The sequence below is a fragment of the Alternaria novae-zelandiae genome, assembly GCF_023758075.1.
Source record: "Alternaria novae-zelandiae strain BMP 2774 chromosome Unknown scaffold_14, whole genome shotgun sequence".
NCBI classification, from domain to species: domain Eukaryota; kingdom Fungi; phylum Ascomycota; class Dothideomycetes; order Pleosporales; family Pleosporaceae; genus Alternaria; species Alternaria novae-zelandiae.
The window spans coordinates 214,875-239,994 of record NW_026056974.1 but is presented as its reverse complement, the minus strand read 5'-3'; the positions used below and the strand labels follow the sequence as shown (position 1 = coordinate 239,994).

The following is a 25,120-nucleotide window of genomic DNA, read 5'->3' as shown; positions in this document are numbered from 1 at the left end:
GTGTAAGTGTATATAGCACCAAGAGCTGTACGAAAACAGGTTAGTGTCCAGATCAGCATAGCTATGGGCTTGCCTCAGACTGCCATAGCTTCTCACCTCGCACAGTCGATATCTTGGTCGCCAAAAGTCCTAGACAGCGGGATGCAGTAGCGCATGCAGCATCCTTCCAGGAACATTGACCCGCAAGCGCAGTGGTCTTAGCATGTAAGCCCATTTCAAGGGACTTCCGTTCTCGGCGAAGGAGATTGTACATGAAAGTTGTCCACAAGAATGGCTTCGCCTCTTACAAGCTTTGAGCTTATGCTCAACGCTCGGACCGGTAACTGTAGCATCTGTCGAGTAATGGGCAAAACATGTAAGGGCTTTCACATGTGTTCTAAGTCAGGGTATACTGCATGTCGTTTCGTGACTGTTGGGGTATTGATACTAGCCGCTGGCGTGGCTAATCAGCCATGCATCAGCGACAGGGGTCTGTTGTGCGCCGATCCATGAGCTCTAGATCCAAGTGCTATTGATCTACAAGTTTGACAGACTGGCGAAGGATGCAAGAATCCATCGATGAGAGGTAGCTATTATTTATATGTCGTGTATGATCATGTGCTACGGCTCACCATGCATCGGACGCTCAATCATCCGCTCTAAATTTTCTCTGCCTGATTGCATGTGCCCAGCCGCTAGTCTTGTTCAATGGCCTTTCGTTTTCTCATAGCTGACCTCATACTCATGGTCTATCTGTATGTTATGCGGCCCGGATCGGCTCATAATGTTGCGCGTAGACCTATCATCGTCACCTAGAGAAGAGGTACCATCCAGATCTTCTCCAACACCAACAGCTGCTTTAGTTCCTGTTCGCCCGCTCAGTCTCTTCGACAAAGTTGTCCTCTTTGTACTGCCGATACCCTCCTCAAGCTCCATGTATGCATCACCAGACGCCTGATCGCCGGTACGCTTCTTGCTGCTGCGCAATGTCGAGCCAAGGTCGAGCATCTTCTCGAGAAGGGGACGCAAGGCCGAAAGGTTTGCAAGAATAACGCCAAGCCCAAGCTCAGCATGCGCCCATGCAGCTACGGGCATAGCGTAGTAGAGGAAGTCTGTTGTCGCGCTGAGGTTGAGTGTCACGGTGAGGCGAACGATGGCTGCTGTTGATGCGAATATGCCGAGGCCGAGGAGGGCGATGATGGATATCTTGACGCGGAGATCGATTTGGACGTTCCAAAGGAGTGGAATGGGACTATGCCACGATCAGTCAAGACATGAGCAAATACTTCAGTAGGACTCACATGATTGCGCAAAACCAATCCGAGAAGATCGACACCGCAGAGAGCGCAAAGCTGAATCCAGTAATGTTGCTTTGCGCCTTGCAGGTGCCGCCCTCTAAAGCTTTCCAGTTCATCGCAATTGGCGTGCAATGAAAGAACTCGTATATAGTCGTCGAGGCCATGACACACGCGACCGCCGCCATAATCGCATATATTGACCACTCATATGCCTTTTTCCCATTGGCAATGCGAAGTAAGGTGAAGCAAATGGCCCATTTGACGGGGATGGCGGCAAGGCAGAACATGGTTTGCATGATGAACCTGTACGAAGTCAATTACTGTCGAGCTTGCAGTCTGTGACATGGCAGAACTGACCACCACTGTATATAGTGAGCATGATTAACCTTTTAGATACGCTGCGTGACATACAAACATAGCTGTCTGCTTCTCGTTGACTGTAAGTTCGTCGTCCCTCTTTCCACCTCCCGTGAAGGCGATTCCAAGCATTCCCATCGTTGAGATGATGAAAAGTGGCTGTTCTTGATAAGTAAATGTGATATTGGAAGAATTTGACATGTTCGTACAATTGCAGCTACCATAGACCAGTCATCTGGACCCCATGCTTTTCGAGAAAGTCGGACATGAAAACGAAGCGCCCAAGTGATGATATCGAAAGGAAGCAAAACAAGGACGGCCAATGCCAGCGAGGGGGAGGTAGGACTAGGCATAATGCTCGATGAAGTCTCCTCTCCTTCCCCATGACTACTTTATGTGCTGACAGTAGGAAAGCACCCGTGCTTCGTGAGTGTCCCCTTTCATGGATCCCTTGACGAGAGATGTCCAGGAAGATGAACAATACTGCTACCATCTTGAGCTTCACGCACATCCTCTTCGGAACCTGAGACAAGATCTTGCCTCTGAATGTTGGTAATCCCTCGTGCTGAGGCAATGATCCTGCCAAGGTTGCATCCTCCTCCTAAAGTAGCGCCTTGCAGCGAAATTCAAGTCTAACGACAGGGCCTGATGTGAATGTGACAAGGTCGAGCAGTCAGTGCTACCAATGAACCGCGCTTTGCGCATGTGACATGCGAGGATGCGGCATGGTCATGATATTTCCGAGTCCATGCGCCGCTGTCGGCCCCACGTCGCTTGCCACGCCCGCCAAGGATGCAGTATGTGCTACGGGAGGTCAACGAACCGAGAGAATCTTTGATGGCAAAACGAGTGACTACATGAGAAGAGGGTATGGAAGGCAGTGGCTGGTCAATACTGGGAGGGAAGCTTGAGAGGGGAGCCTGACGCACAGATACTCCGGGCGGGGAAGGCGGAAGAGCGGCCAAAACGGGCTGTAGCGCGATATCCTTGAAATTCGCCCGCTGCCGGCACATTGCATGCCATGCAGGCACAACCACAACCGGTATGGAGTTACAGTATATGCGAGAGCTCTCATGTTCTAGACAGACTTCAATTCTGAGGGCTAACAAGAAGTCCAGACGTTTCCGGAGGCAGTACCTGCAGGCTATCTGTAAGACCACCTGATTGGACGTGCGACCCGATGCACGGCAAATTTTGCAAGACTCATTGTGCTGTTAAGCCACCATCAACATTCAACACCTGTCCGGTGACCCACTGCGCATCGTCGCTAGCGAGGTAGACCGCAGCCCTTGCGTGATCGTGGGGGTGGCCGAATTTGCCGCGAGGAATAGAGGCTTTGACCGCGTCCGCTGCGGACGACAAGGCCCCACCAAGCGCATCCTCGAGCATTGCAGTTTGCGAAACTGGCAAAAGACATTAGAGTGGCCCATGCGATACTGGAAAGGGTGACTTACATCCAGGAGCAATGCAATTGGCGACTATGCCTTCTTTCGCAACATCCAGCGCAATGGTTCGCGTCATCGAAGCCACAGCACCCTTGGACGCCGTATACCCAGCTGGAACATGTAAGCCCAACGCCAAAAGCAAAATGATCATACGTTCTCGCGTGGAATAACTTACTGAGGCCCTGCATACCGATGTTGGATACCATCGAAGCGACATTCACGATCCAGCCGCGCATACCATTGGGCTGCGGCGCTTGTGCCTTAAACTGACGAACGGCATATTTGCAGCCAAGGAAGACTCCTCGTGTGTTGATACGCATGTGGGCGTCAAACATATCTTCGTCGACTTGATCGATGGGTAGCGGATTGCTGGCCTCCGTGCAGATGCCAGCGTTATTGACCACTCTTTTAGGGCCACAATATCAGTCACTTCTCTTACTTGATCGTATACATGATAGCTGGACGAATACTCACATATCAAGTCGACCATATACCTCCACTGCTCGCGCAACGAGTGCCTCCCAGCTGGTGGCTACACTGACATCGGTCTCAACGAAAATGGCTCGTCCGCCTTTGCCGATGATCCATTCGTGTGTAGCAGTGTCTTCGCCCTTTCCAATAGGTCTAAGATCAGCGCATACGAGCAAGGCTCCTTCAACGAAGAACTGATGACAGATCTCCCGCCCGATACCTTGGGACGAGCCCGTCACTATTGCAACTCGGTTTTGCAGTCTCATGATGGATTCTTCGATGGAAGGACCAGTCAAAATGAAATGATATACAAGTCTGACCAGAGGGGCTGTAAGGACGTGAAAGCTTGCTCAGATCGCAAGAGACATAGCAGCCCGCAGTTCGAAAACCAAATTATCAAGAAGATGAGGCGGGCTAGTTACATGTATCCCTTCTTCTCCGCCGATCTGGCCAAGCCTATCCCCACCCGCGGGACATACCCATGTTCTTCCGCCTACGCGAAGGATCATTGTCACATGCAGCGCCCGGGATGAGGTATTCGCCAAACTATTGGTGTTTATGCAAGATTTGTTGGCATATACGCAGGCATAAAAGTATCAAGTAGGTTACGCTCGACTAAAGTGGGCAACTAGGCAGCGACAGTGCTATCTCAACCCAGCACCAACATCGGCCATGACAAGATCTTTGGAGAACAAGTTAGCAATCATCACTGGTGCATCGCGCGGTATATATGTCCCTCCTTTCGTGAACCCGATGAAGAGAAGATGCTGATTGACCTTCAAAAGGCCTTGGGGCTGCTTTGGCACGCCATCTGGCTTCCAAGGGAGCAAACATCGTCATCAACTACACTTCGGAATCCTCAACAGAAAACGCAACCGCGCTAGCTAAAGAGCTAGAAGTTAATCACTCCATCAAGACATTAGTAGCAAGAGTTGATGTTACTAAACCCGACGGCCCGGACCAACTCATCGATGCGGCGAAATCGGCATTCAGCAACAACGATACATTTCAGGTCGACATACTTATAAACAACGCGGCAGTCGTCAACCCAGCGCCGATGGGATCAGTCGCACTATCCGACTTCGAAGCCACCTTCAACCTAAATGCGCGCGCTCCACTTTTCGTATTACAGGCTGCACTACCGTATCTCCCGAACGACAGATCCGGTCGTGTTATCAATGTCTCTAGTATCACAACCTCGATGGGCTTCTGGTGGCAGTCTTGCTACGCTGGCACTAAAGGCGCTCTTGAAGCAATGACACGTGTCTGGGCTCGCGAGCTTGCCGAACGCTGCACAGTCAACGCCATCAATCCAGGTGCGATAGCTACGGGCATGTATACAAGCCTCCCGAAGGAGATGTTGGAGAAGGCCTGGTCGCTGAACTACATGGCGCCTTTGGCTGCGACGAGAGAAGGTATTGACTCGGAGGAGACGATTGCGGCGGCAAAGGATTTGGGCGGAAGACCGGCGTACCTAGAAGAGATTGCGGGTGTCGTTGGGTTACTGTGTATGCCTGAGGCTGGATGGGTTACTGGTCAAGTCATTGGAGCTAATGGCGGTGGTGTTATGACCAAGGGGTAAGGTGTGATGGCCACTGTGAACATACACAAGGTCGTTAGCGGTTATGCGACTGTGCAGAAAGTACAGTGGACTAATCCAAGGCATAGACGGGTCACTGCATGAGCTATCAAGCTTCAAGTACGAGTTTCATGTGTGGTAAATGCTTCATCGCACTAACTTACAGTTATGCACACCTTTTTCATTCGCTGGAAATTTATGATATGCTAGAGACGTGAACTCTAACGTAAGCCGTGTGTAATATACAGTGCGTCAAAAGTCTCGGGACAATAGACGAAGATAGCAAGCCGAGCGCCACCCATTAACTCAAAGCTTTGCTAAACACTGAAGAAAAGAAACGAAACCGACCCTTTGGGGGTGTGAATTAATCAAAGCCGACCAGACCGAATGAGAAATGTGTCAGATCCTCCGAGTGCGTGATGAAGCCCTGGAATCGCAGTAAATACTGGGACATAGGATACAGCGGAACCGAGAATGTAGCGGATATACAGCCAATATTTCCAAGATACGTATGCGATGCGGCCAGTGTAAGCATCGCTGCTAAGGGAGTGGAGTGCGCCGACGTTGATCAAGACGGTTCTTGGCCCTGCGAGTCTCTAGCTGGGCCCTCGAAAATGCGCTTGTCAAAGTGTTGCACAGCTTTATCTCCTTGTCCTGGCCACGATACTGGCTCGCCTGGAAACTTCTGACGTCCCTGTGAAGCTTCTTGTAGCTCATTTCACGAACTTGTGCAATTTCAAGTTCCATCTCGACATCGTCCCGCTTGCGCTTTAGGTTCCTCCGCTCGCCAGTAGTTGACCACCGATCAGCTTCGACCGTCTCATACTCCTCTTTCGCCTGGTAAAGCATATCCTCCTTCTGGCAAACAGCTGCTGCTGCAGACTTCCAGTTTGCATGAGAAACAGATTTCGCTTTCTGTATTATTGAAGAGGGTGATACGCCGCGGCCATTGTCGGGGATGGAGAATTTGGACTCAACAGGCTCACTAGCCACCAGAGGTGGTGCGTTAACTGCCTCGATAGCGCGACGGTTGCCCTCCACCAGCGCTTCGAACTCTTCGAGATCATCTTGTTGGTTTGATGTCTGTCCCGAGGAGGTACTAGTTGTCTGGGCGGGAGGAGAAAGTAGTCGTCGATATACATCCTTGATGTGTGATAGCGCTGTTCGCTGCTCTGGAGTCAGCCTGGAGGGAAGCGGCGCTCGCAGGAATTTTCGGTCGTATCGCGATTCTACAATCGCTCGCAATTTAGACATCTGTGCCTGCATTGCCAACAACTGCTCTGTCGATTCCGCCTTTAGCCAGCCGCATGGAAGGGAATGGTCGTCGAATCCTAGGGTATGGAGACGACCTGGCTGTACTACACTCCACCCTGATAGTTGGAAGTCGTCATCCTCGTAGCCACCAATTTCGAGCGGTTTTGCGACAGAGCGGAACAAAAGATGATCTTCGGAAAGAGTATCGTAGTCGTGGCTGTAGTTGAGGTCCAGAGCGACGCCACAGCGGCCCAGAAGGTCACTCAGTGAGAGTCCGTCAAGATACTGGCGACGTCGACGACCCAGCTCTGCGACTACACAGTATTGTTTGTCTACACGAACGACCACTGTGGGGCGCCATTTTCCTAGCATCAGGCCCTCGCTAGTCCGGATTGCCTGGTCACCGCCGTTGTTGATCAGGCCGGGATCAGAACTAGTCTCGACGATGTATGTCCAGCGTACCTGACCAACTTCGTACTCTTTGCGATCACGCGGTCTAGCTGGACGATTCATTCGATCCGTAACTGGTGTGACACCCACGATGACTTCGTCTGAGTCCACTTGCTGAAGCATCGATTCCCAGCTATTTTGACCAGCTCTTGATAAAAAGTGATTGACCTCGTACCTAAGCTTCTCATGCCTGTCGGGAAGCGGAGGGTTTTGAGGCAGGTCAACTGGGACCCATCCATCAGATCGGGGAAGGTAATCAGGCCGATAACAATCGTTGTTCTCTGTGAGAGATTGAGCGCTCGATCCTGAAGTGGAAGACAATGATCGAGAAGTCTTTTGCGAAGGATGACGTGCTTCTTGCGGGGTGTCGTTGTTGGCTAACGCAACGGCGCTGGAACGATCCCGCTCGGCGACTGTGTCGATACGTCTATCCGAAGGCCGAGTGGATTCAGACGTTGCAACATTGATCTTGGAATGCGGACCTTCACGGCGTTAGTTGATGTAAAACTACGACCGGACACATAAGCCGATAGGAATAGGACAGACTATCGAGGAGTCTGGTCCACGGTAAACATACCAGTATGAGGCGGTTCTGATGACGAGCTGCGAACAGTGTTCTTCTGGTCAACATCGACGCTTGCCTGAACGCCGTTGGCTGTATTAGTACCGGAGAAATTGATGGTGATGTTACTCGAAGCTGCTAGTTTTGAAGAGGGGGAGTTGTCGGCGTTAACGCGCGAGGCTTGTGGAGAGACTGCGACGGGTCGTGGAGAGACACGGTCAGCTTGCAGGTCAGCTTGTTTGTCGCCCGATACAGGGTCGAGTATAATACCACTGGAAGTTCCAGACTTGTTCGCCATAATGTAGGCCCGATATTCGTTGGTTGATGGCGTTTGTATAGAACACGGCGGGGTCGGGAAGCGCCTTGTCTTGCAGTAATGATATATCAACCGCGACCGCAATGAGCGCAGTCAGCGACGATGGATCGTACTGCAAGTTCAAGCTTGCGCGTTGTGGAGGAGTCGTATGGATGGCGGTGCTGTGGTGAGAGCTTGCGTGACTCTGGAGGAAGCTGTCAGATCAATTGGAGAGTAAACACGGGTAGGCTCACAGATCACGAGAATGCTTACTAGACCGATTAGGAAACACTCAGCTGAGCGTTTGCGACTTAAGCCCCATTGGGAGACGAGTAGAGCATTCACTATGCCTCGCAGAGCCGTAATGAAACGGCAACAAAGCCCGGGTGGTCATTGTGAGTATCGCGAATCTGCTGGGTCTGGATGATAAAACCCCACTGACGATGGAATAGGTGTACTCATGACATTCCTTCACTCCAAGAAAGCGGAAGTGAATGAGACCCAGAGATCGTATCGCAAGCTGGTGAGGCCGACATCCGTTTGAATCTGAATAGACGATCTATACACAGAACAATAGGAACTACGGGGACAGTTGCAAAGTCCAGACAAAGACACCGGTCTCTTGGCGCGATAGCGAATAAGAAAATTGGAACAAATACGTAGAGTACTAGTGAGGCCAGTAAGCTAGAGCCCGCTAGTACCGCACAGTCGTCACTGATACGTGCAGACAAACTGCGACCACGCACGGCATCCTACCTTTGTTGCAGCTTCCTACACACGAGCGTTGGCCAAAATCGATACGCGGCAATACTTTCCAGCCCATACAGTGAGCTACCTGTGAACGAAGTCGCCGCACAAACAGCGCCAGGACCATCAACATACGGAGACATGGCCGCACCCATATCAACATTGCCAATTGGCGCGACGGCAGCCTCGTCTCTGGCTAAAGGCGGTGAGTGCTCAAAGGCAGATTCCCGGGAACTAGAAGGCGATACACGCGCCCACGACAATTCTGCGTCGGTACCGAATCTCACTCGACGCGAAATCGAGACGAGCGAACACAATTCTGAAAATCCTTCAGAGCTTTCGAAAGGCTCCCCAGTCGGCGCGGTCATGAGAGCAGATTCTGTAGTCGATACTTGGGAGTCTCCAGACGGGCTGAACTCTGAAGACCTGTACACACGAGGGGCCCCGCGGCTATTCCAGCGAGAGTGCAGCAATGGGGACAATGGCGGTCTTTGCTTGAAGCTGTCGTATGAATACGCTGAAAGGATGAAGGAGAAGGTCGAAGCAGGCCGTCATTTGCGCGCTTTGGCCGACGCTGTGGCTCAACGCGCGGAGGACTTGTCAAATGAGGAAAGTCGTCTTAAGGAGCTCGAAGGTAAGCAGCAAGAGAAGCTTGTGGAGATGCTTGCAGTTGTTAAACAGAACGGCCGAAAACCCACCCAAGACGAAATGCTGGAAGTTCGGGCACTTTCAGCAGATATCAGAACCGCTTGCCAAGTGCAGGATGATCTGAAAGCTCAGCGGGATTATTTGCCTGGATACTTGCAAAATTTCAGACATATATGGCTTGATCTTGTGCGACAAACAGAGGCCATGGAGGAAGATATCCTTACGAGATCCAATCTTCTGCCAGAGTCGGAGGGAAAGATCCAGCCGCCTTGGAAGATCAATCCTGAGAAGCCCAACCAACCATCACTCAACCCCAATCATGCTCAATGGCCGCTCTCGGTACCTAAGACGGACAGAAGCTGTTTGAAAAGCGCACCAGCACCAACACGCAACCACCGTGAGCTCACACGCGCACGAATTGAGATGAAAGAGCGGTCTAAACGACGTGCATGGCAAGCAGCCCACGAGAAGCATGAGGACCATCGCAAAGAATACAGGCGCATGCTAGAACAATACATCAGTCAGCAAGTGAACCGCCCAGTCGTCGACCTCCAAGCAGAGTTCTCTCGACACTGGCTTGAAGGTTGGCGCCCTCTTATCCGTGGCCTCGACGAAGCTGAGAAGGCATATGTCAAAGTGATGGAAGAAGCTCGAGCTGCTGATGTCACGATTTATGATCCTGAGGACGATGATGACCCCACCATTGCATACGACATAGACTTGTGGGACCAAGTGTCGATAAAACAGCTCGACCGAGGTCACATTGAGAGATGGCATGCTGGTGTTGCCGTTGGTGTCTATGGGCCAGAGCAGCCTGCTGGGAAGGACGAAGCCGAGCTGGAAAGGCAGGCCAAGGCGCATGGGCCGGGACAGTTCGCGGCGGATGACCTGGATGTGGCCGCAGCTACAGCTCCCAAGATGCCCCCAGGCGAGCTTTCTGCCATCAGAGTTGAGTCCACGATGGCCCCGCCAGCTCTTTGTGCCCCAGAGGAAACGCCTACTTCAATACAGAAGATCGAACAGATTCTCACCGACGTCCAGAGGACTCTAAGTCGTGCCAGTGAGCCGACTAGCCAGCAAGCGAATGGGCCCGGCCTAGTAGGACAAAGAGCAGAAGGCGAAGCTGCCATGAAAGACAACCAGCGGGAAACGAAGGGAGGTAGTAATATCACCCCGAATGAAATCCTTTTCGGTGCAGGTGGTCAAGCATCTTTAGCGGAGGCGACAAGGGAAACTTCGCCCTTATGCTCGCAGACTCCAAAGCGCTCACTGGAATCCATGGTTGAGCGAAACCCTGCGTCGCACACGGAAGACGAGAAAGAAACACCCGAAAGAACGGGTCTTGATTTGACACCTATACACCCCGAGAAAAGCTTAGGTAGCAGGGCGCAACGAAGCGACATCGGCACCTCCGTCGACAGAGCTTTTCAGACACCAGCAGAGAATAAAGACCAGAGCATTATTGCCAGTGGACATGATGCGATTGAACGCATCAACAACAGTGCAAATACGACTGATGTGTCGGCCGCACACTCTCAGTCCGACGGAGTAACGACAAGACTGGCAGAAGAGAGAACTAGGGGCGGGCTTGGGTCAAGCATGAGTAACGCGACGCGCCTGATCATTGAGAAGGCAGACTACGGCGACAAGATAGAGAGACACCATCAACCTGTTCTGACGGATGCAATCGCCGGAGATCCCGCGAAGGTGGCCAAGCCGTCATCAAAACGTAAAAGGGCCGCGGTAGAGGAGGCGGTCGTGGTGGAGCCGCGAGAAAAGAAAGACAACGAGGAAACGGATTGGAAGTGGAAGATGTATCTTGAGGAATACATGGCGAAGTACAACATCGAGCCGCCCCCAATTTCTAAGAAGAGGAATCAGGATTATTTACTCAGCAACCGCGACATACTCATCACCGACAGCGAGCGCGCCTACGGACGCAAGCGGAGACGCATTGATGAGTGGGGTAACAAGGTTCGAGGCGGTGATTGTTGAGCATGCTCATCGCAATTACAACCGCCCGATCCGGGGTGGGAATGTCCATGTGGTCATGAGATTGTCGCAGCGTCAGGCCATCGTAGCGCTCCGTCTTCGCTATGTTCAGTGACAGCGACGAAGAACAGGTCGGGACTCGCAGCAAGTGCTCTTAGTAGTAAGGCGTCGTGGTAACAAATCGTTCATCGAGCAGGATGCTGGAGGACGAGAAGGAGGAGCCGCTGGCATCAGAATGGAGCGAGCAAGCGAATGAAGCTAATCTGCGCGCAACATTGCGCATCGTCGCTTGCATCATATTGCAAAGACACCACAAGGGTGGTAGGGGTGGTATCGGGATGTATCGAAGAGGCTGATATCATTCATGGGCGTTCGGCGAGCGAATGGGACGCGTGCGTCGGGGTATCCGAGTTGAACGTGAACAGGTAACGATGCTCTGCGGAGGCGTTTACGAGACAGCTGTTGACTTGGTTCAATAGCCACCGCGTGGCGTACACCAGCGATACCTGTGATCTGTTTATTTATTAGCATGGAGTGTCAACGTGCGGGTCTCTTGTGATGATACCTCGTGACAAACACGCTTTCCGAATGTGATGCCTGCATTAGGGGCTGCGGTTGGGACGAGCAATACTCATAACGCTGTCCATGCTGAGATATAGCAGACACGGATGTAGACATTTCTGTTCTGCATAGATGCGGCTGGTTGGAGATGGGATGCGGCAAAAGCTGGAGTGTTCCAAGGTTGGTTTGACGGTTGGCGCCCATGAGCTCCCCTGTTCACAGCACCAATAGGATGTGGCCCAAGCGCCGCAGCTTAGCTTTACACGGTAAAGCTCCAGAGCGCGTCAGCCTCCAACACCACAATGTTTCAGGAACTCAGCAAACTATACGAGATAACCATAGCCATCGCTATATAACTGTTGCAATGCTCCAGAGATGGATGTATTCAGGTTGGCTCATAGCCCTGGAGCGCTTTGAGAGGTTGCGTCGAGGTCTGGGCAGTATCATCCCGTTTTGAGGATAGCGCGTTTTTCAATCTATGACGCGTCGCGCCGCCGTCCTTTGTTCGTGCTCCATCTCAGTGCAACGCCTCCATCCAAAGCCGCTTTGTTACCCCAGGACATGAGGACAATACAAAATCGAGAAGGTGTAGTTTTACGTATTCGACATTCTGACGACCCAAGAAGTGCGTCGCGCAATTCGACGCGTATCTTATGTATCTACTCGTTTTTGATGACACGGGCACATGCCAAGTGTATTGGTGGTAGTGAGCTCATCCCCTTCTTCTTCCTCTTCCTCTTCCTCCCCGGCCTCTACCCATCTGTGTACCACGTTCCCAAGCGCCAGGCCTACCGCCACGTCCTTGTTCCCTACCACCAGGCGAATCATACCGGCGATCGCTTCTACGATTCTCACTGTCCGCAAAGTATCTGTTAAGAGGCATAGGGTCCGTATCACGGTCAGATCGATGGTCCCGTTCGCCATATCTCGACTCCCGTACCGTGTGACGCTCCCCTCTATCACGGCTGTCTGGCCAGTGCCCTCCTTGCGCACGTATGGTACGCTCGTCCTCATAGGTGCGAGGTTGGTAGCGTGGCTGGTCACTACCTCCATGACGGTCATCGCGCTCACGAAATGGATGAAGCTCTGCACTTGGGGATTTACTGCGCCGACCTGGTTGCGGTGTTGTCCCATGCACAGACACAGAATGCAGCCCTGGGATGATTAACTCCGCCATGCAATAGATAAGACATGTAAAGTCGTTGCATCTCAAACTACTTGCTTAACAGACTGAGCAAGCCTAATTGACGTAGGCTTCTTCGCAGATTTGGTGTCAAAGTGGCGTCACTTTGCTTACATAGACAAAGAGGGTTGAGCGGACAAAGACATCAAGAGCAGTATTGTGTGTTTGTATCGGGCCATGTATCCAGCGCTTGTTGGCTATATGCCTAGATCATGCGACACCGGAGAAAACTCTCCGTGGATTTTGCTTCATTGACTGACAGGAAATACATGCGGCATGGAGAACCGTTCGTCAGCCGCATCTGAACAGCCTGTTCCAACTGGCGAGCAAATCCACAGCTGTGTCGCAAAACATGGCATCATCATCTATAACACCCATCATCATCATTACCATGGTAGCTCAAATAGCATCAGCCCAGGAAGACATCAATCTGGAGCGAGCCAGCACTCACACGAAGATATTGGTACGCGGGGCGGTAGAGTTTCGATAACTGTGCCAGCTCAGCAAAATCAACAAGTAGCCACTAAGAGCCCCGTCGAAGCTTTCCTTCCCAGCTCGAGAGACAACGTATTACGCGATGAAAATGATGCTGCGAAGGGACGCGGGAAGAGAGGAGTAGCGACTGGTACGATATCCGCCCTCCAGGACTGGTCAACAAAGGGCGAACGAGAAGCAACCAGGCTATTCCCTTCGAGCACATCTCGCCTGGTATCCATTAACAATGGTGGCAATATCACCCCCGCAATCACAGTGTCGAAAGAGTTAGGGGAGTCTATCAGCAAAGCGTTTCGCGCAGAACGCCACTACAAAAGTCTTTGGACAAAGATCGATGAGAATGGAGCTGAGACAGGAGAGAAGAAGGCCCGAGCGGTGAAGGATGCGCAACGATCTGATGAAGAACTGGCGAAGTTCGATACAGCGATGGAAGCATTGTCGACTGCGCCTACATCAGAGCAATTTGAGGAACGGAGAACGCTTGTTACCCGAGCTTATCTCACTCGCGTAGATCTCAATCGACTATTAGATGCAGAAACTCAGTTATGGGGAGATTGCAACTTGGCTGAGCAAGCTTGCAGAGACGGATGAGAGGACGTCGGAGCATCACTACTACCAGCCTGGCTGCGAGCGGGTGTTATAGAGTCTGATCCAATTGATGAAACAAGACTTCCCAAAGGAGATGAGAGAGGTATAACCAGACGAATCGACTGTGAGCCGCCCACAAGCCTTCGTCGTCTTCGCGATGACGTTAAAGAGTCTGCCGACGCCTTGCGTAAGACGCGTACCCGGTTTGAGCATATGTGTCACCACTATTCAAGCTGGGCACCATGGGATGATGGTGTTGCTGCAGAGTTCAGAGACGACGTAGTGAAGCCAGCGTTTTTGGACATGTTACGCGACGAGAAGGTAAAGCTGGAAGAAGCCAGAGTTGCTTATCGCCGAGCGGTGGGTCGAGCCTGGCGTGAGAAGATTCCCGGTGTGGAGTTAGACTTTGATTGTGGCGAGGAGCTGGAAAGTACCGAAACGCTATTACTTGACGAAGAAGATGCGATGTTTTTGAAGGAAGTGCCCATGAACGTACTGGAGGCTTGGAGACGACGGATCTTGAACTGCGCTCCAGCTGAAACGCCCCTTTACCCAATCGAAGAAAGAGGTTTTGCAGAGGAGGTTCAACCATGGGAGAGCAAAAGCAAAGCGCCGACTGAACCTCATTCGGAGCAAAACAATCCAATTGTTCAACACAAAAAAATCAAAAATGAACTGGTTATCGACGGTGACAACAAGAACGGCACAGGCCACAAGACAAGGAGACGAAATCGCATCAAAAACAGTCCAACGGTGTCACCAATCTCGATAAAAAATCGAGACAATAGAGTTAGACGAGCCTCACGATCAAAAGAAGACCGATATCCTAAAAGATCACAACGACAAACTGACCTACAGCGCTTTGCTAACATGGACCGCGATCAAAGGCACGACGTCGTTGCCAAGTATAAGCGACGTTCAGTCACAGACTTCTTCAAGACTTCTAGGCGCCGTTTGTAGCGACCAAAATAGGGATAACTAGCTGCTACTAAAGACGTTAGTGGTGTTTCACGACGCGTTCAGACATCTTCAGGTCATTCGTTGCAACATCTCCGAACACTTTGCAATGATCTTAAGTCTAATTACTTGCTAACGTATAGTCACGACAGTCTTCGCAATTGCTTGGTCATCTGAACATACTTAGCACGGGTCTCTTGCGTTCTTTCCTGCGAACTAATCCAAGCAGAAAATCTCCCCAGGTCCACATGAGTCTGGCATTCACTCTATGTGTCCGTGCCAACTCGATGGACACTCAGCGTTTCTGGTGCCTAGGCGCTAAATTCTCGACCATGGTCTTTATATACTACAAGGTCTCTTCTCATCTACCTGGGTACTCACAGTCCAGCAAGTAAGCCCGCTACGCGCCTAAATACTTCGAGCGACCCCCAACCGAGAGATGGACCAAAGCGCTTTCCTCAAAGAGATGGACACAGCCGCCCGGCCAGCTGTTTTTGGACGCCCTCGAGCTTCATCAAACCCTGTATTCTCAACATCAACGATCCATGGGACGCACTATATAGATAGGACTAGCGGCAAACGCGTGTACATAGACTTGAACCTCAAGACATTCTCGAGGCCCAAGGGCGAAGAATGGTACTCCCACATGTACGCCAACGTCAACGCAGACAAGATCGTCTGGCAGGGCACCTACGAGGATATCTATCCCAGCTCGGACGAGGTCTCCTCGGCTGAGGGGTACGCACTTCTCTGCAGCTACAGCTTCATGGACGAAGCAATGTCCACGATCGCTGTCCCTGGATTACCGCCAGCGTTCAAGAGGCCAAACCCTAAAAACTTTCTTCTCAAGATTGCGCCCGACTCTGGCTACCATTTCAGCGACGAGCATGCGGAACGCGCTCCGCAGCAACAATACGAGCCCGCTTTCCAGGCCATCGCAACGATGAACCCTGACATTCGCTTTAACGACGTAGATATCGTGATAAACCGCGCCACGATGTTAAATCTGATGAAGTGCGTCAAAAATGCTTCCTTCCAAGCGTTTCATCTCGATCTCGACTTCGAGAAGAACACTCTCTTCGTCGGAAGGAAAGTACGCAACGCAAAAGTCAGGTCCGCTGGCAACACCTACGGTCGTAACTTCGAGACTGCCCTCACAGACACCGAGATTAACGGCGCAAAAAGCCACCATCGCTTCATCAAATACAAGCTTGGTAGTCTCACCATAGTCGTACGCCATGAGGCCGACGCATACGACCCCACGATCGAGTCGCCGCAAGACCCCGATGCACCACCGAGTACTCTTCCTACCTTTGTCCCTGGTGAGCACGCCGTCGAAACCATCCAGCACGAAGGCCCACAGAAGACGCTTGTCCTTGTCCAGGGTAAGGTGGTACCCCAACACCAGATCCTGGAGCTGAAAAGCAACGCAAGTTCGCGACCCGTTGATCAGATGTGGTTTGGCAGAACTCCTACTTGCTGCCTAGGCGGGAAGCACAACGCTCACTTTGACGGAACATACAGGCAAAAGGACCTTCGGATCAAGGAAGTTACCCAAGCTGGAAGCAAGTCAGACAGCTTCAAGGGTTTCAAGAAGTGGGAGAAAGGCAACCAAGAGGCGCTACAGAAGGTTGTGACACTGCTCCAGCTGTTGCGAAAGACCGTCGGGGAGGATACTGAGCATCAGTCCGCAGTTTTTGTAGCGATGGGCAGTGACGATATCAAGGTACATGAGACGAAGGAGAGAATTGGCGCACTGCCTAAAGATATTGTGGAGCGTTTCTGGGATTAGGAAGGTCCTGGTTCAAGTATGCGATACCTTGATCGATGTAGTAGTGGTAGCTACTTCCCAAGGAACGAGAGCATAACTAGGTAGAAGAAGACGTCTCGGTAGGCTTAGCCTCGTTGCAGATGTACAGACAATGAATTTCGTTGTTCCCATTTTTATCATGATGTATCGCAAATCTGCGAGATACTCCGTCAAACACAAGATGCTCAGACTATCGCTGAACATTGAGCCACATGCCCGTGAAAAGCCCCATATTTCGCGCCAACACTCCGTAGTGGAGCGTATACCAATGAAACACCCATATCTCGCATCAAAATTAACTAGTCAGATCGTGTCCATCAAATCGTCAGCATGTTGTACCCATCATCAAAGCCTCTTTACGGCCGCTTCAGTTTTCCTTGCAAACCATTTCCCTAGCGCCGACGACTACCTTTGCGCCTCTTCTCCTTTCGCGAACGCCGATCTCGTCCATCCCCACGTTCAGTTCGCGGGTCCCGTGGCCTCGATTCAAAGCCCCGGTCTACACGGTCTGAATCTCGACTACGACTCTGGCGGCTGGTTGTACTTTGTCTAGAAGTTGCGAGTGTGGTGTTTCCCTGCGACTGGAGATAGAGATCAGTGACTGCAGGTCCCTGGATATGGTAGTTCGAACGTTCACGAGAGCTCTCATAACGATTGTCTTGCCTGGCCTCCCAGTTCTGTTCGTCGCGAGGGTCTCGACGTGGCGATCGCATGCGTGTTGTGTACTCTGGGCGGTTGGACGGATGTCGATATGGGGAGGGAGACCGGCTTCGAGTATCATGGCGACGGTGCCTGTCAGTTGATGACGTATAATCCAATCGACCGTTATCTGTAAATGACAAGAGTTAGTACAGTTTACACATAGCCCGTCGCCGATGGCTTTCTGGTGGAGTATTATGTTCATACCTTCAATGCTCTCCCGGCTTTGAGCAGCTCGAGTGTTGTGATGATCACCCTGAAGCTCGCGAGCGCGAATGGAAGTCTCGCGGGCCTTCTGTTCAGCCTGCTCACGTAGTTCCGGGTATTGGGCATATACTGCGTCTACTGAGCGCTCACCTTGCTGCTTGTAGAAGATGTCTAGCCTCGCCCAATCGAGAATATTAATTTCGCCAATGATGCGAACTTTGTTTGTCAGACGTACTAGCACCAACTCGCCACCATGGATGTAAGCTTGAGGGTCGATGGTACTATTGAACAACGATCCATAGACAGGCCGGTTCCCAGTGAGACTTGTTTCCTCGTAACTACCTCGTTCGAGCAATTTGAACAGCTTGTTCACTTCAGATACTGACATCAAATTAGAGGGACCTTTCTTTTGGTACGTGTAATGGCGTAGACAAGTCGCAGATTTTGGTAAATTGTCTTCGTCTTCGTGAGTTTTCATGACGGTCATGGGACGAAGCTTGTTAGACACAAGGCCTTCGTGTGTCGGTATACCACTTGCGGTTCGTGGATTGTATGCTTGTTGTGGGTCGGGTGCCAAGATGATGTCCCCAGGGCGAACGTTTCGACGATTTTGTGCAGACATTGGGGGGTTGACCTCCCACATATAATCCTCCACCACGTAGGAACGTGGTTCCGTCTTCGTGGCTGCCCCGTATGCGGTTTTCGTGTCGTTAGTCGAATACGCGAATGTATCGTTGTCGCTATATGTATCAACGAGATCGTTGCTAATCAGACCAGCATCTTCGTCGTATGGAAGCCCGATATCTCCGCCTTCGTCGTCGTAGAAAAGTTGGTCGTTGGACCATTTCGCGGAAGCCGCAGGCCGCGCGCCATTAGCTCCGATAAGACCCACGACGCCTACTATTTTCTTTGCCGAATCGGGAATGTCGCGTGATGAACTGATCGGTGGAGTTTCGTTCGGAGTCGACAGTGCCTCGCGATCTCGCTGCCGTGGCGGTGCGGGCTGCCGTAAGGCGTCGCGTTTGGGACTATCTGCGACGTGCGAGATACCGAAACCAGCGGAGTCAGCCATAGCTCCTGATTGATGCGGTTCGTCTACGCCGATGATACGGACATCAGCATGTGAAGAAAGCAACAGCCGCTTGCAGCGAAGTGAGCTACTTACCACTGAGCATCGCTCTGGAGCCGCAGTATCCGCGCCGAGAAGCTTCCGTTAGCAATTTGCAATTGATCTTGGGCCTTGGTGGGTGCGGAGTCTATGAGCCGGTGCACGACCACTTATGACCCGAAAGGCTCGGTCCACGCTAGCGGACAGGCAGTGAAAGATCCAGCCAGCGTACGCGCGCAGGAAGACATGAACGCGATGAGAAGACTCTGCCGAACATGTTAATTGATATGTACGATTACGTCGCAACATGGGCCGAGGTCTCCATGGCAGACCATATATCTCGATGTACCCGTATCTCGTGTTGCATCTCTATTCACAGACTACCGTAAAAGCAACCACTTCCGGAAGTCGATAGTTTAGTAAATCGTAGCCAAGCATCGTCATGACTGAATTGGCAACAATGGCTCTGTTAGTGGTCCCGGCTGTGTGGACGGTCTTGGAGAATTCAACAAAGAAACGGCCCTTTGTTCGTTCGACAAGTCCAGTGTTGTCTGTAGATATGTTAGCAAGCCTCACTCCACTGTCATCTTGACACCTTCCCCTCGTCATAAGCCTTCGGGTGTCTCAAAAGATCGCCCCAGCCACTCAATCATTGGACACACACATTACGTTAGCCATGGCTAGGACCAGATCGCGGCATGGCCGAAAGGAAAACTCAACCGCCGACTTCCATCCCGCCGGAAGGAGAGAAAAGGGCGATATATACATTTCCAGACGCAGAATGAACGTCTATAACATAACCAATCACTATTACAATAGTGACGAATCGTGGGTACGTCGCAACTCATCTGCTTCAACCCCACGGAGAGAAGATCTCAGATATGGAGGCGATAGCAACACGAGTGTGAGTTCGAAAGCCAGAGGTGGCGAACCACCATCAAGCGCTGCTGGAAGACCCCAAAGTGGTGACAACGCCTCACCACTTCAAGCTGAGGCAAGCCCCTGGCAGCTAAAGGGTGATTACGACCCAGAGAGACTCATTTCCAGTAGACCCGCTGCTATTATAGCGATCAAAGAGAGGGGAGAATCGAAATTGGCTATCCGACTGTCACCTGAACTTGCAACGTCACTAGAACGCGCGCTTCAATTCGCCGAGATATGTCGTAAGACCTACTTGGCAGGGCAGGAACGACATGAGCGAGCCAAGATATTAGAAGTCGATCACACCGAGGCTGTGGCTGGAATCGAAAGGCGCCTTGCCAATTTGAGAAGGGAAGGACAAGTTGAAGATGAGGACCAGGCTGAGTACAAAGATTTGGAATCACATCGTCGACGCGCAATCGAGGCTCGGAACATCGCCGAAGAAACGATGAGGCTAATAGAGGGTCAGTGGAGCAGTAACGATTTTGGATTAAAAGCTCGCTGGCAGGACGTAGAGAAGTTGTTGAAGCAAGTGTGGGCAGATGCACATATGCCTCTACGAAAGATAGCCCGAGCACTACCGAGGCAAAGAACCCAAAGCTCATCTCGTCAGAACCAAGATAATCGGGAGGAGATGGCAGGCCGAATAAGCCGACGGGAGGTTGGGGAAGAGAGGCCAGAACGGAGCAATAACCGGCGTAGTGCTCATCGAGCAGAGACAAAGACACCCTTTGACAAGAGGAAACTTGTTGATCCGTATAGTGCAGTTCTCAGTGCTCTAGCGAGACTTTCACGTCGTCATAAAGATCTTATCCGGGCCCGGGATCGATGCGAGAACTATTGCCATAATTACGATCGAGAAGGAGCCAGGTACCGCAAGGCCGTACAAAACTCAAATAGTTCGAGGTCCTCCAACAGCATCAGGCAGGAGTTCAACAAAGCATTTCTCAGCGACGTGATACTTGACAAGAAAAGCTTGCAGGCCGCTAGAACCGACTACCTAGCTGCTCATGAGGAAGCTCGCAAACTCGGAATTCCCAAGAATTGCATTGACTTCGTTGAGTCTATCGATCTGCAGAGCTGTGATACCGGTATCGTCATGGAGAAAGATGCTGTGAACCGCAGGGCCACCGGAGACGATCAACACAAGCTCGACAGCCGTATAAGAGCTTGGCGCACGTTGACTACTGCGGATCCATTACCGCAGCAGGTTATTGTCGAAGACAGTTCGGATCGATTGAGCTCGGCCAGTTCGCCTGGTCGTACGGAAAGTTCTGTAGACACTGATGTATCCCGAGGTCTGTCGAAAGGCGCCGTTTTGAAAGGTGACGCTGGTAAACGAACGCGCGCAACACGTGAGCGCTTACAGGGGCAGCGTTCAGACGCAAGGACTGCATCCTCCGTAGTTCAAGGAATTGACACTGGTGTGAATGCCGACAAGGAGCTGAAGTCAGGCTCGGGGCCCAACCCAAGTTCGAGAGCCAGAGAAGACGATGGCCCAGAAGTCAATCTTTGGAAGCCCTCGCATGGTATCAAGTTTTCGCGACCACCAGAAAAGGTACCAGATGCGAACGATAACAAAGACACAGTCAAGCCCAATTTCCCTGTCAGAGTTTCGCCACGCGGAGGCAAGAAGTCGATTGCTTATTTCTTCAAAGCACGGCCGAAAACGTCCAAATCAGTTGTCGATCCTAGGAAGGCGGCCGATACTTCGAGTGCAGGTGAAGCAATGTCTGGAGAGAAGAGGAAAAGTAGCTCCGAAGGATCGCCTTCCAGTAATAAACGGAGAAGGCCTGAAAGGCGGACCGCACCAGACTGAAGTGCCAGCATCGCTGAAGATTTAGACTTCATGCAGGTAGGTGGGTGGAGACGAGTGGTTCATTCGTTCTCAGACCGTCGCAGTAGAGCAACGATCACGGGGCGTGCCATGTGTATAGATAGTAGCATGCTGGACTGCAAGCAATAATGCTGAGAGGCTGGGATGAACAATGCAGATAGTCTCAGGCTATCGTAGGGGCTGAAAAGCTGCGAATGAGGATCCACGGGGCCGCGAGCCGAGCTCGTCGACGATCAGAGTGCACGGCATGATGAGGCAGCATCCGTGTAGGTATCGCGCATCGTAGACGTGGCGTTTGGAGATGAAGCTGCGATGACTGTAGATGGAAAGAGGTAAGGCAGGCGAGGATGCCTCGCGCATGGATGACGCTTGACGACACATTACGTAAGCGGGTGGCCTTTGCTTCGGCATCGTCGCACGACCGTGCCTTCCCGATCTTCTTCCTCCTCAACCTACATCACGTGGAAGAGGCAACCTTGGAAAGATATCAACATGTTGTTGTGGATCTGCGTTGCATTACAGTAATTACAGCTCCAATTACCTCACTATGGACCAGTCTGATCTCGCACCTCCAAAGCCTTTACGCACATCGTGCAGGCGGACAGCTCTTCCGCCGTCGACCAACACTACGATCTCTATAAGCGAGATGCGCACACTACCCTCGACCTACCAGTCACTGTACTCACTCTCATCACCATAGCTATAGTCACTTCCGTGACTCCCATATCCGTCGTCATCATCGTAGCGCGCACCAGCCCGGCTGTCACGTGCAGGCGTGTTGCGACGGCCACGACGCTCGTACCTCTCATCGTAATCATCATATTGGCGATCATCACGACCGTTGTACCCTTCATCGTAGCGATCGTCACCCCAGCCATCTCGATCGTCTCGGCCGCCTACTGGCGAACGATATTCTGGGCTGTATTCCTGACCATTTTCGTGGTCGTTGCGGCCCTCGTTCGCACCATCGTAGCCTTCGTCGCCGCCACCGCCGTTCCCAGCATCGTGATATTCCTGAGCAGTCTCTTCATCTCGATATCTGCGATAGTCGTAATGCGCGATATTCTGCTGCCCAGTACCGGTGTTCAAGTGGATGTTGTTGTAGTCACCGCTGACGGCGATGTGACGGACGATCCCACCAAACTGCCTGGACTCATGTGAGCGGGCGGAAACGATCGCGTTGTCTCCATTGAGCGGCACGGGAGGTTCTTCAGGGTAGGCAGGAGGCGGCGAAGCTGATTCGGGCTCTTCACGTCTACCAACAACCTCCGCCGTGCTCGTCAGCGCGGTCGAACGCTTTGGTAGATGGACGCCGTTCGAAGCATCACGAATGCGCTGGCCCTCTTCTGTATACGACTGTAGCCCCGACTCTAACCAGTCGTTGATTTCATCATGGGCTTCGTCTTGAGTTGGACGAGACACTCGCATGGCAGCTGGGCCTCTTGGTGCGTCTTTTGGTATGTATGACGGCACTACGTATGCGTTCATGCGACTTATGACTTGAGAATCAGATTCTGACATTGTCACGTGCTCGAAATGATGATGATGCGTGTTGAAAAGATAGATGTTCAGGCTCAGTGGTGAGTTGTACTGCTTCGTGGCAGAGGGTGCAGAGTTGTAAACGCTGCTTTATGTTCAAGAAGAAGAGATGGAGGTTGATGGGAGTATGTGATGAGAGCAACTGACACATTCACAGATGTCAAGTGATTTAGTTTCACTTCTCCGGGTTGCTACTGGGACCAGGTTCGATAACGTTCACTCCCATTCCAAACATCCAGACGGAACCATCTTTCTGAAGTCATAAAGACAAACTCAGATATTACGAGCGTGCATTTCTCAAGGGCCAAATTCGCGTCCAGGCTGATCCATTCTTTGGAATGCGCACTTACCGTCAAGCGCTTTGTACCGCAGTGACAATGACAATGCATTCACGCAGGCTGGACAATGAGCATTGTATAAGCAAAGTCAACAGCTGCCTTGCATGGACCACCTCATCAAGCTACCCACACACGTGCATTCTCACATTCACGCAGGGCATCTTACATACTTTCCCTTCATCCCACCCCAGCACCCTAACCAAGATGCCCCAATGGACATGTGAAATCTGCCGCTGGCCCAATGAAGAGAACGCTGAGTCCTGTACACAATGCGAAAGATCGACACGTGACGGTAATCCGGGTATGACAGAAGGTGAATCTAGCTCGGAGGAGGAGCAACCTGAGACACCGGAAAAGGATGAAGTGCCGCAAGAATATGAGCTACCGGATGAGGACGGTGAAGAGGTGGGGCAGGATGAGGAAGAAGAAGGCAACGGGGACGGAAGCTCATGAAGAAGAACCTGTCGGATTCACTTCAACAACAAGAGTGTAGTACCCGTTGCGAACACGGTCGGAGGTATCATCAATGCTCCGCTGATCCGCATAACTTCCAACCTCCTACAACAACGCCCAAGCCAATACCGCCGCGACCATCCCGCTTCCAACAACAGGACTAAGCCTACCCGCCGCACCAGTCGGCGCAGGCGACGCCGCCGCATCGCCACCTTCTTCCGTCGCAGAACCCACATTCGCAATCGCCACACCACTAACATCCGTCCCATTCTGGCACTGATCATCCGACAGCAACTCCGCCGTAGCGTTGAACATGATATCCGCGCACTATGTCACTGTTAGCACCACATCCCCTCCTACCCCAGACCACTAGAAAGAAGATCCTCACTCACATTATACAAAGCACTCCCACTATGCCCCAACTGAATAACTTGGACCGTCGCCATCAACCCATTAATCCGCTCATCATCCAGCCCACTATACCCCGCCGCCTTGAACCCTTCTTCCAGATTCGCTTTCCCGGTTTCCTTCATGCAGAACACGCCGGCGCCGGTTTGGTTGAACATTTCCAGGAGGGTGATGTTGAAGTTTGTGGCGTTGCTGCCGAGGGCTAGGTTCACGGAGGTGAGGGCTGAGGTGTGGGATCCGTTGATTATGGTGGAGCCGCCGGTGGGGGGCCAGAGAGTTCCTGGGGGTGGGTTAGTTGGTTGAAGGGGGTTTGGGGGGTGAGAAGGTATGGGAGGGGTTTGAGATGGGTAGGCAGGATGTTGGGGAGAAGAAAGAGAAATGGGACGCGTACGGTTCGCCATGTCGGTTGTTTCGTTCACGTTGGCGCAGGGGTAGATCCATTGGCTCGCTGGTTCCTCAAAGGAGCTACCGCGCCATGTGGGTGCGAGGAGACGGAAGTGGGCGTTTGCGCCCGCGGCGAGGGCGGCGACTATGAGGAGGGTGGTTGACAACATGGTCGCTGTAACAACAAGAAGGTGATGCTGCAAGTAGGTTCAGTCGTAGGAGTAGGTAGGGACGAGGAGATGCGAAAGCCGAAAGATGTAGAATGCGAAAAGAGATCCGTTCACTCTACCAGCACACAGCATCTGACATGCAGCTGCCAGACCCTTTATACCCACTCCAACTTCCAGTCCAAGTTCCTCTGCAGATTCTCCGCATCCAATTCTACCCACATGCCTGTCGTGCTAGCGGAATCCATCTACCTCTGTTCCGCTGCCAAGCAAGCACGAAGAAGCCTTTCCTCGCCTAACCGCGACCACGGCATTGGGAAAGATGTAAGACCCAATCAAACGTGATAATCTTGGTCAAGGAGTCTGGAACCGGTGTGCACGCATCCAC

General features: G+C 51.9%; 10 protein-coding genes across 10 annotated transcripts; 4 read left to right on the top strand and 6 right to left on the bottom strand.

The window, feature by feature from the left end:
* Nucleotides 1–684: 684 nt before the first annotated feature.
* J4E88_006948 (uncharacterized protein) lies at nt 685–1,772 on the bottom strand (the record flags this gene model as incomplete). The annotated part of the gene is made up of 3 exons (XM_049400570.1): nt 685–1,231; nt 1,281–1,580; nt 1,693–1,772. 3 exons carry the CDS (start codon nt 1,770–1,772, stop codon nt 685–687), a joined length of 927 nt encoding a protein of 308 aa, XP_049253518.1.
* A 1,065-nt stretch (nt 1,773–2,837) lies between these two features.
* J4E88_006947 (uncharacterized protein) lies at nt 2,838–3,816 on the bottom strand (the record flags this gene model as incomplete). Its single annotated transcript, XM_049400569.1, has 4 exons — nt 2,838–3,037; nt 3,089–3,190; nt 3,255–3,484; nt 3,554–3,816. 4 exons carry the CDS (start codon nt 3,814–3,816, stop codon nt 2,838–2,840), a joined length of 795 nt encoding a protein of 264 aa, XP_049253517.1.
* A 406-nt stretch (nt 3,817–4,222) lies between these two features.
* Nucleotides 4,223–5,132, top strand: J4E88_006946 (uncharacterized protein; the record flags this gene model as incomplete). Its single annotated transcript, XM_049400568.1, has 2 exons — nt 4,223–4,274; nt 4,336–5,132. 2 exons carry the CDS (start codon nt 4,223–4,225, stop codon nt 5,130–5,132), a joined length of 849 nt encoding a protein of 282 aa, XP_049253516.1.
* Nucleotides 5,133–5,669: 537 nt separating this feature from the next.
* Nucleotides 5,670–7,072, bottom strand: J4E88_006945 (uncharacterized protein; the record flags this gene model as incomplete). The annotated part of the gene is made up of 2 exons (XM_049400567.1): nt 5,670–7,023; nt 7,065–7,072. 2 exons carry the CDS (start codon nt 7,070–7,072, stop codon nt 5,670–5,672), a joined length of 1,362 nt encoding a protein of 453 aa, XP_049253515.1.
* Nucleotides 7,073–8,578: 1,506 nt separating this feature from the next.
* On the top strand, nt 8,579–11,080 carry J4E88_006944 (uncharacterized protein; the record flags this gene model as incomplete). The annotated part of the gene is made up of 1 exon (XM_049400566.1): nt 8,579–11,080. One exon carries the CDS (start codon nt 8,579–8,581, stop codon nt 11,078–11,080), a length of 2,502 nt encoding a protein of 833 aa, XP_049253514.1.
* A 4,029-nt stretch (nt 11,081–15,109) lies between these two features.
* On the top strand, nt 15,110–16,653 carry J4E88_006943 (uncharacterized protein; the record flags this gene model as incomplete). The annotated part of the gene is made up of 2 exons (XM_049400565.1): nt 15,110–15,113; nt 15,425–16,653. 2 exons carry the CDS (start codon nt 15,110–15,112, stop codon nt 16,651–16,653), a joined length of 1,233 nt encoding a protein of 410 aa, XP_049253513.1.
* Nucleotides 16,654–17,170: 517 nt separating this feature from the next.
* On the bottom strand, nt 17,171–18,649 carry J4E88_006942 (uncharacterized protein; the record flags this gene model as incomplete). Its single annotated transcript, XM_049400564.1, has 2 exons — nt 17,171–17,463; nt 17,578–18,649. The coding sequence occupies 2 exons, from the start codon at nt 18,647–18,649 to the stop codon at nt 17,171–17,173; spliced, it is 1,365 nt and encodes a 454-aa protein (XP_049253512.1).
* An 817-nt stretch (nt 18,650–19,466) lies between these two features.
* J4E88_006941 (uncharacterized protein) lies at nt 19,467–21,425 on the top strand (the record flags this gene model as incomplete). Its single annotated transcript, XM_049400563.1, has 3 exons — nt 19,467–19,517; nt 19,695–20,070; nt 20,470–21,425. 3 exons carry the CDS (start codon nt 19,467–19,469, stop codon nt 21,423–21,425), a joined length of 1,383 nt encoding a protein of 460 aa, XP_049253511.1.
* A 684-nt stretch (nt 21,426–22,109) lies between these two features.
* On the bottom strand, nt 22,110–22,964 carry J4E88_006940 (uncharacterized protein; the record flags this gene model as incomplete). Its single annotated transcript, XM_049400562.1, has 1 exon — nt 22,110–22,964. One exon carries the CDS (start codon nt 22,962–22,964, stop codon nt 22,110–22,112), a length of 855 nt encoding a protein of 284 aa, XP_049253510.1.
* A 914-nt stretch (nt 22,965–23,878) lies between these two features.
* On the bottom strand, nt 23,879–24,735 carry J4E88_006939 (uncharacterized protein; the record flags this gene model as incomplete). Its single annotated transcript, XM_049400561.1, has 3 exons — nt 23,879–24,100; nt 24,166–24,461; nt 24,573–24,735. 3 exons carry the CDS (start codon nt 24,733–24,735, stop codon nt 23,879–23,881), a joined length of 681 nt encoding a protein of 226 aa, XP_049253509.1.
* Between the last annotated feature and the right edge of the window lie 385 nt (nt 24,736–25,120).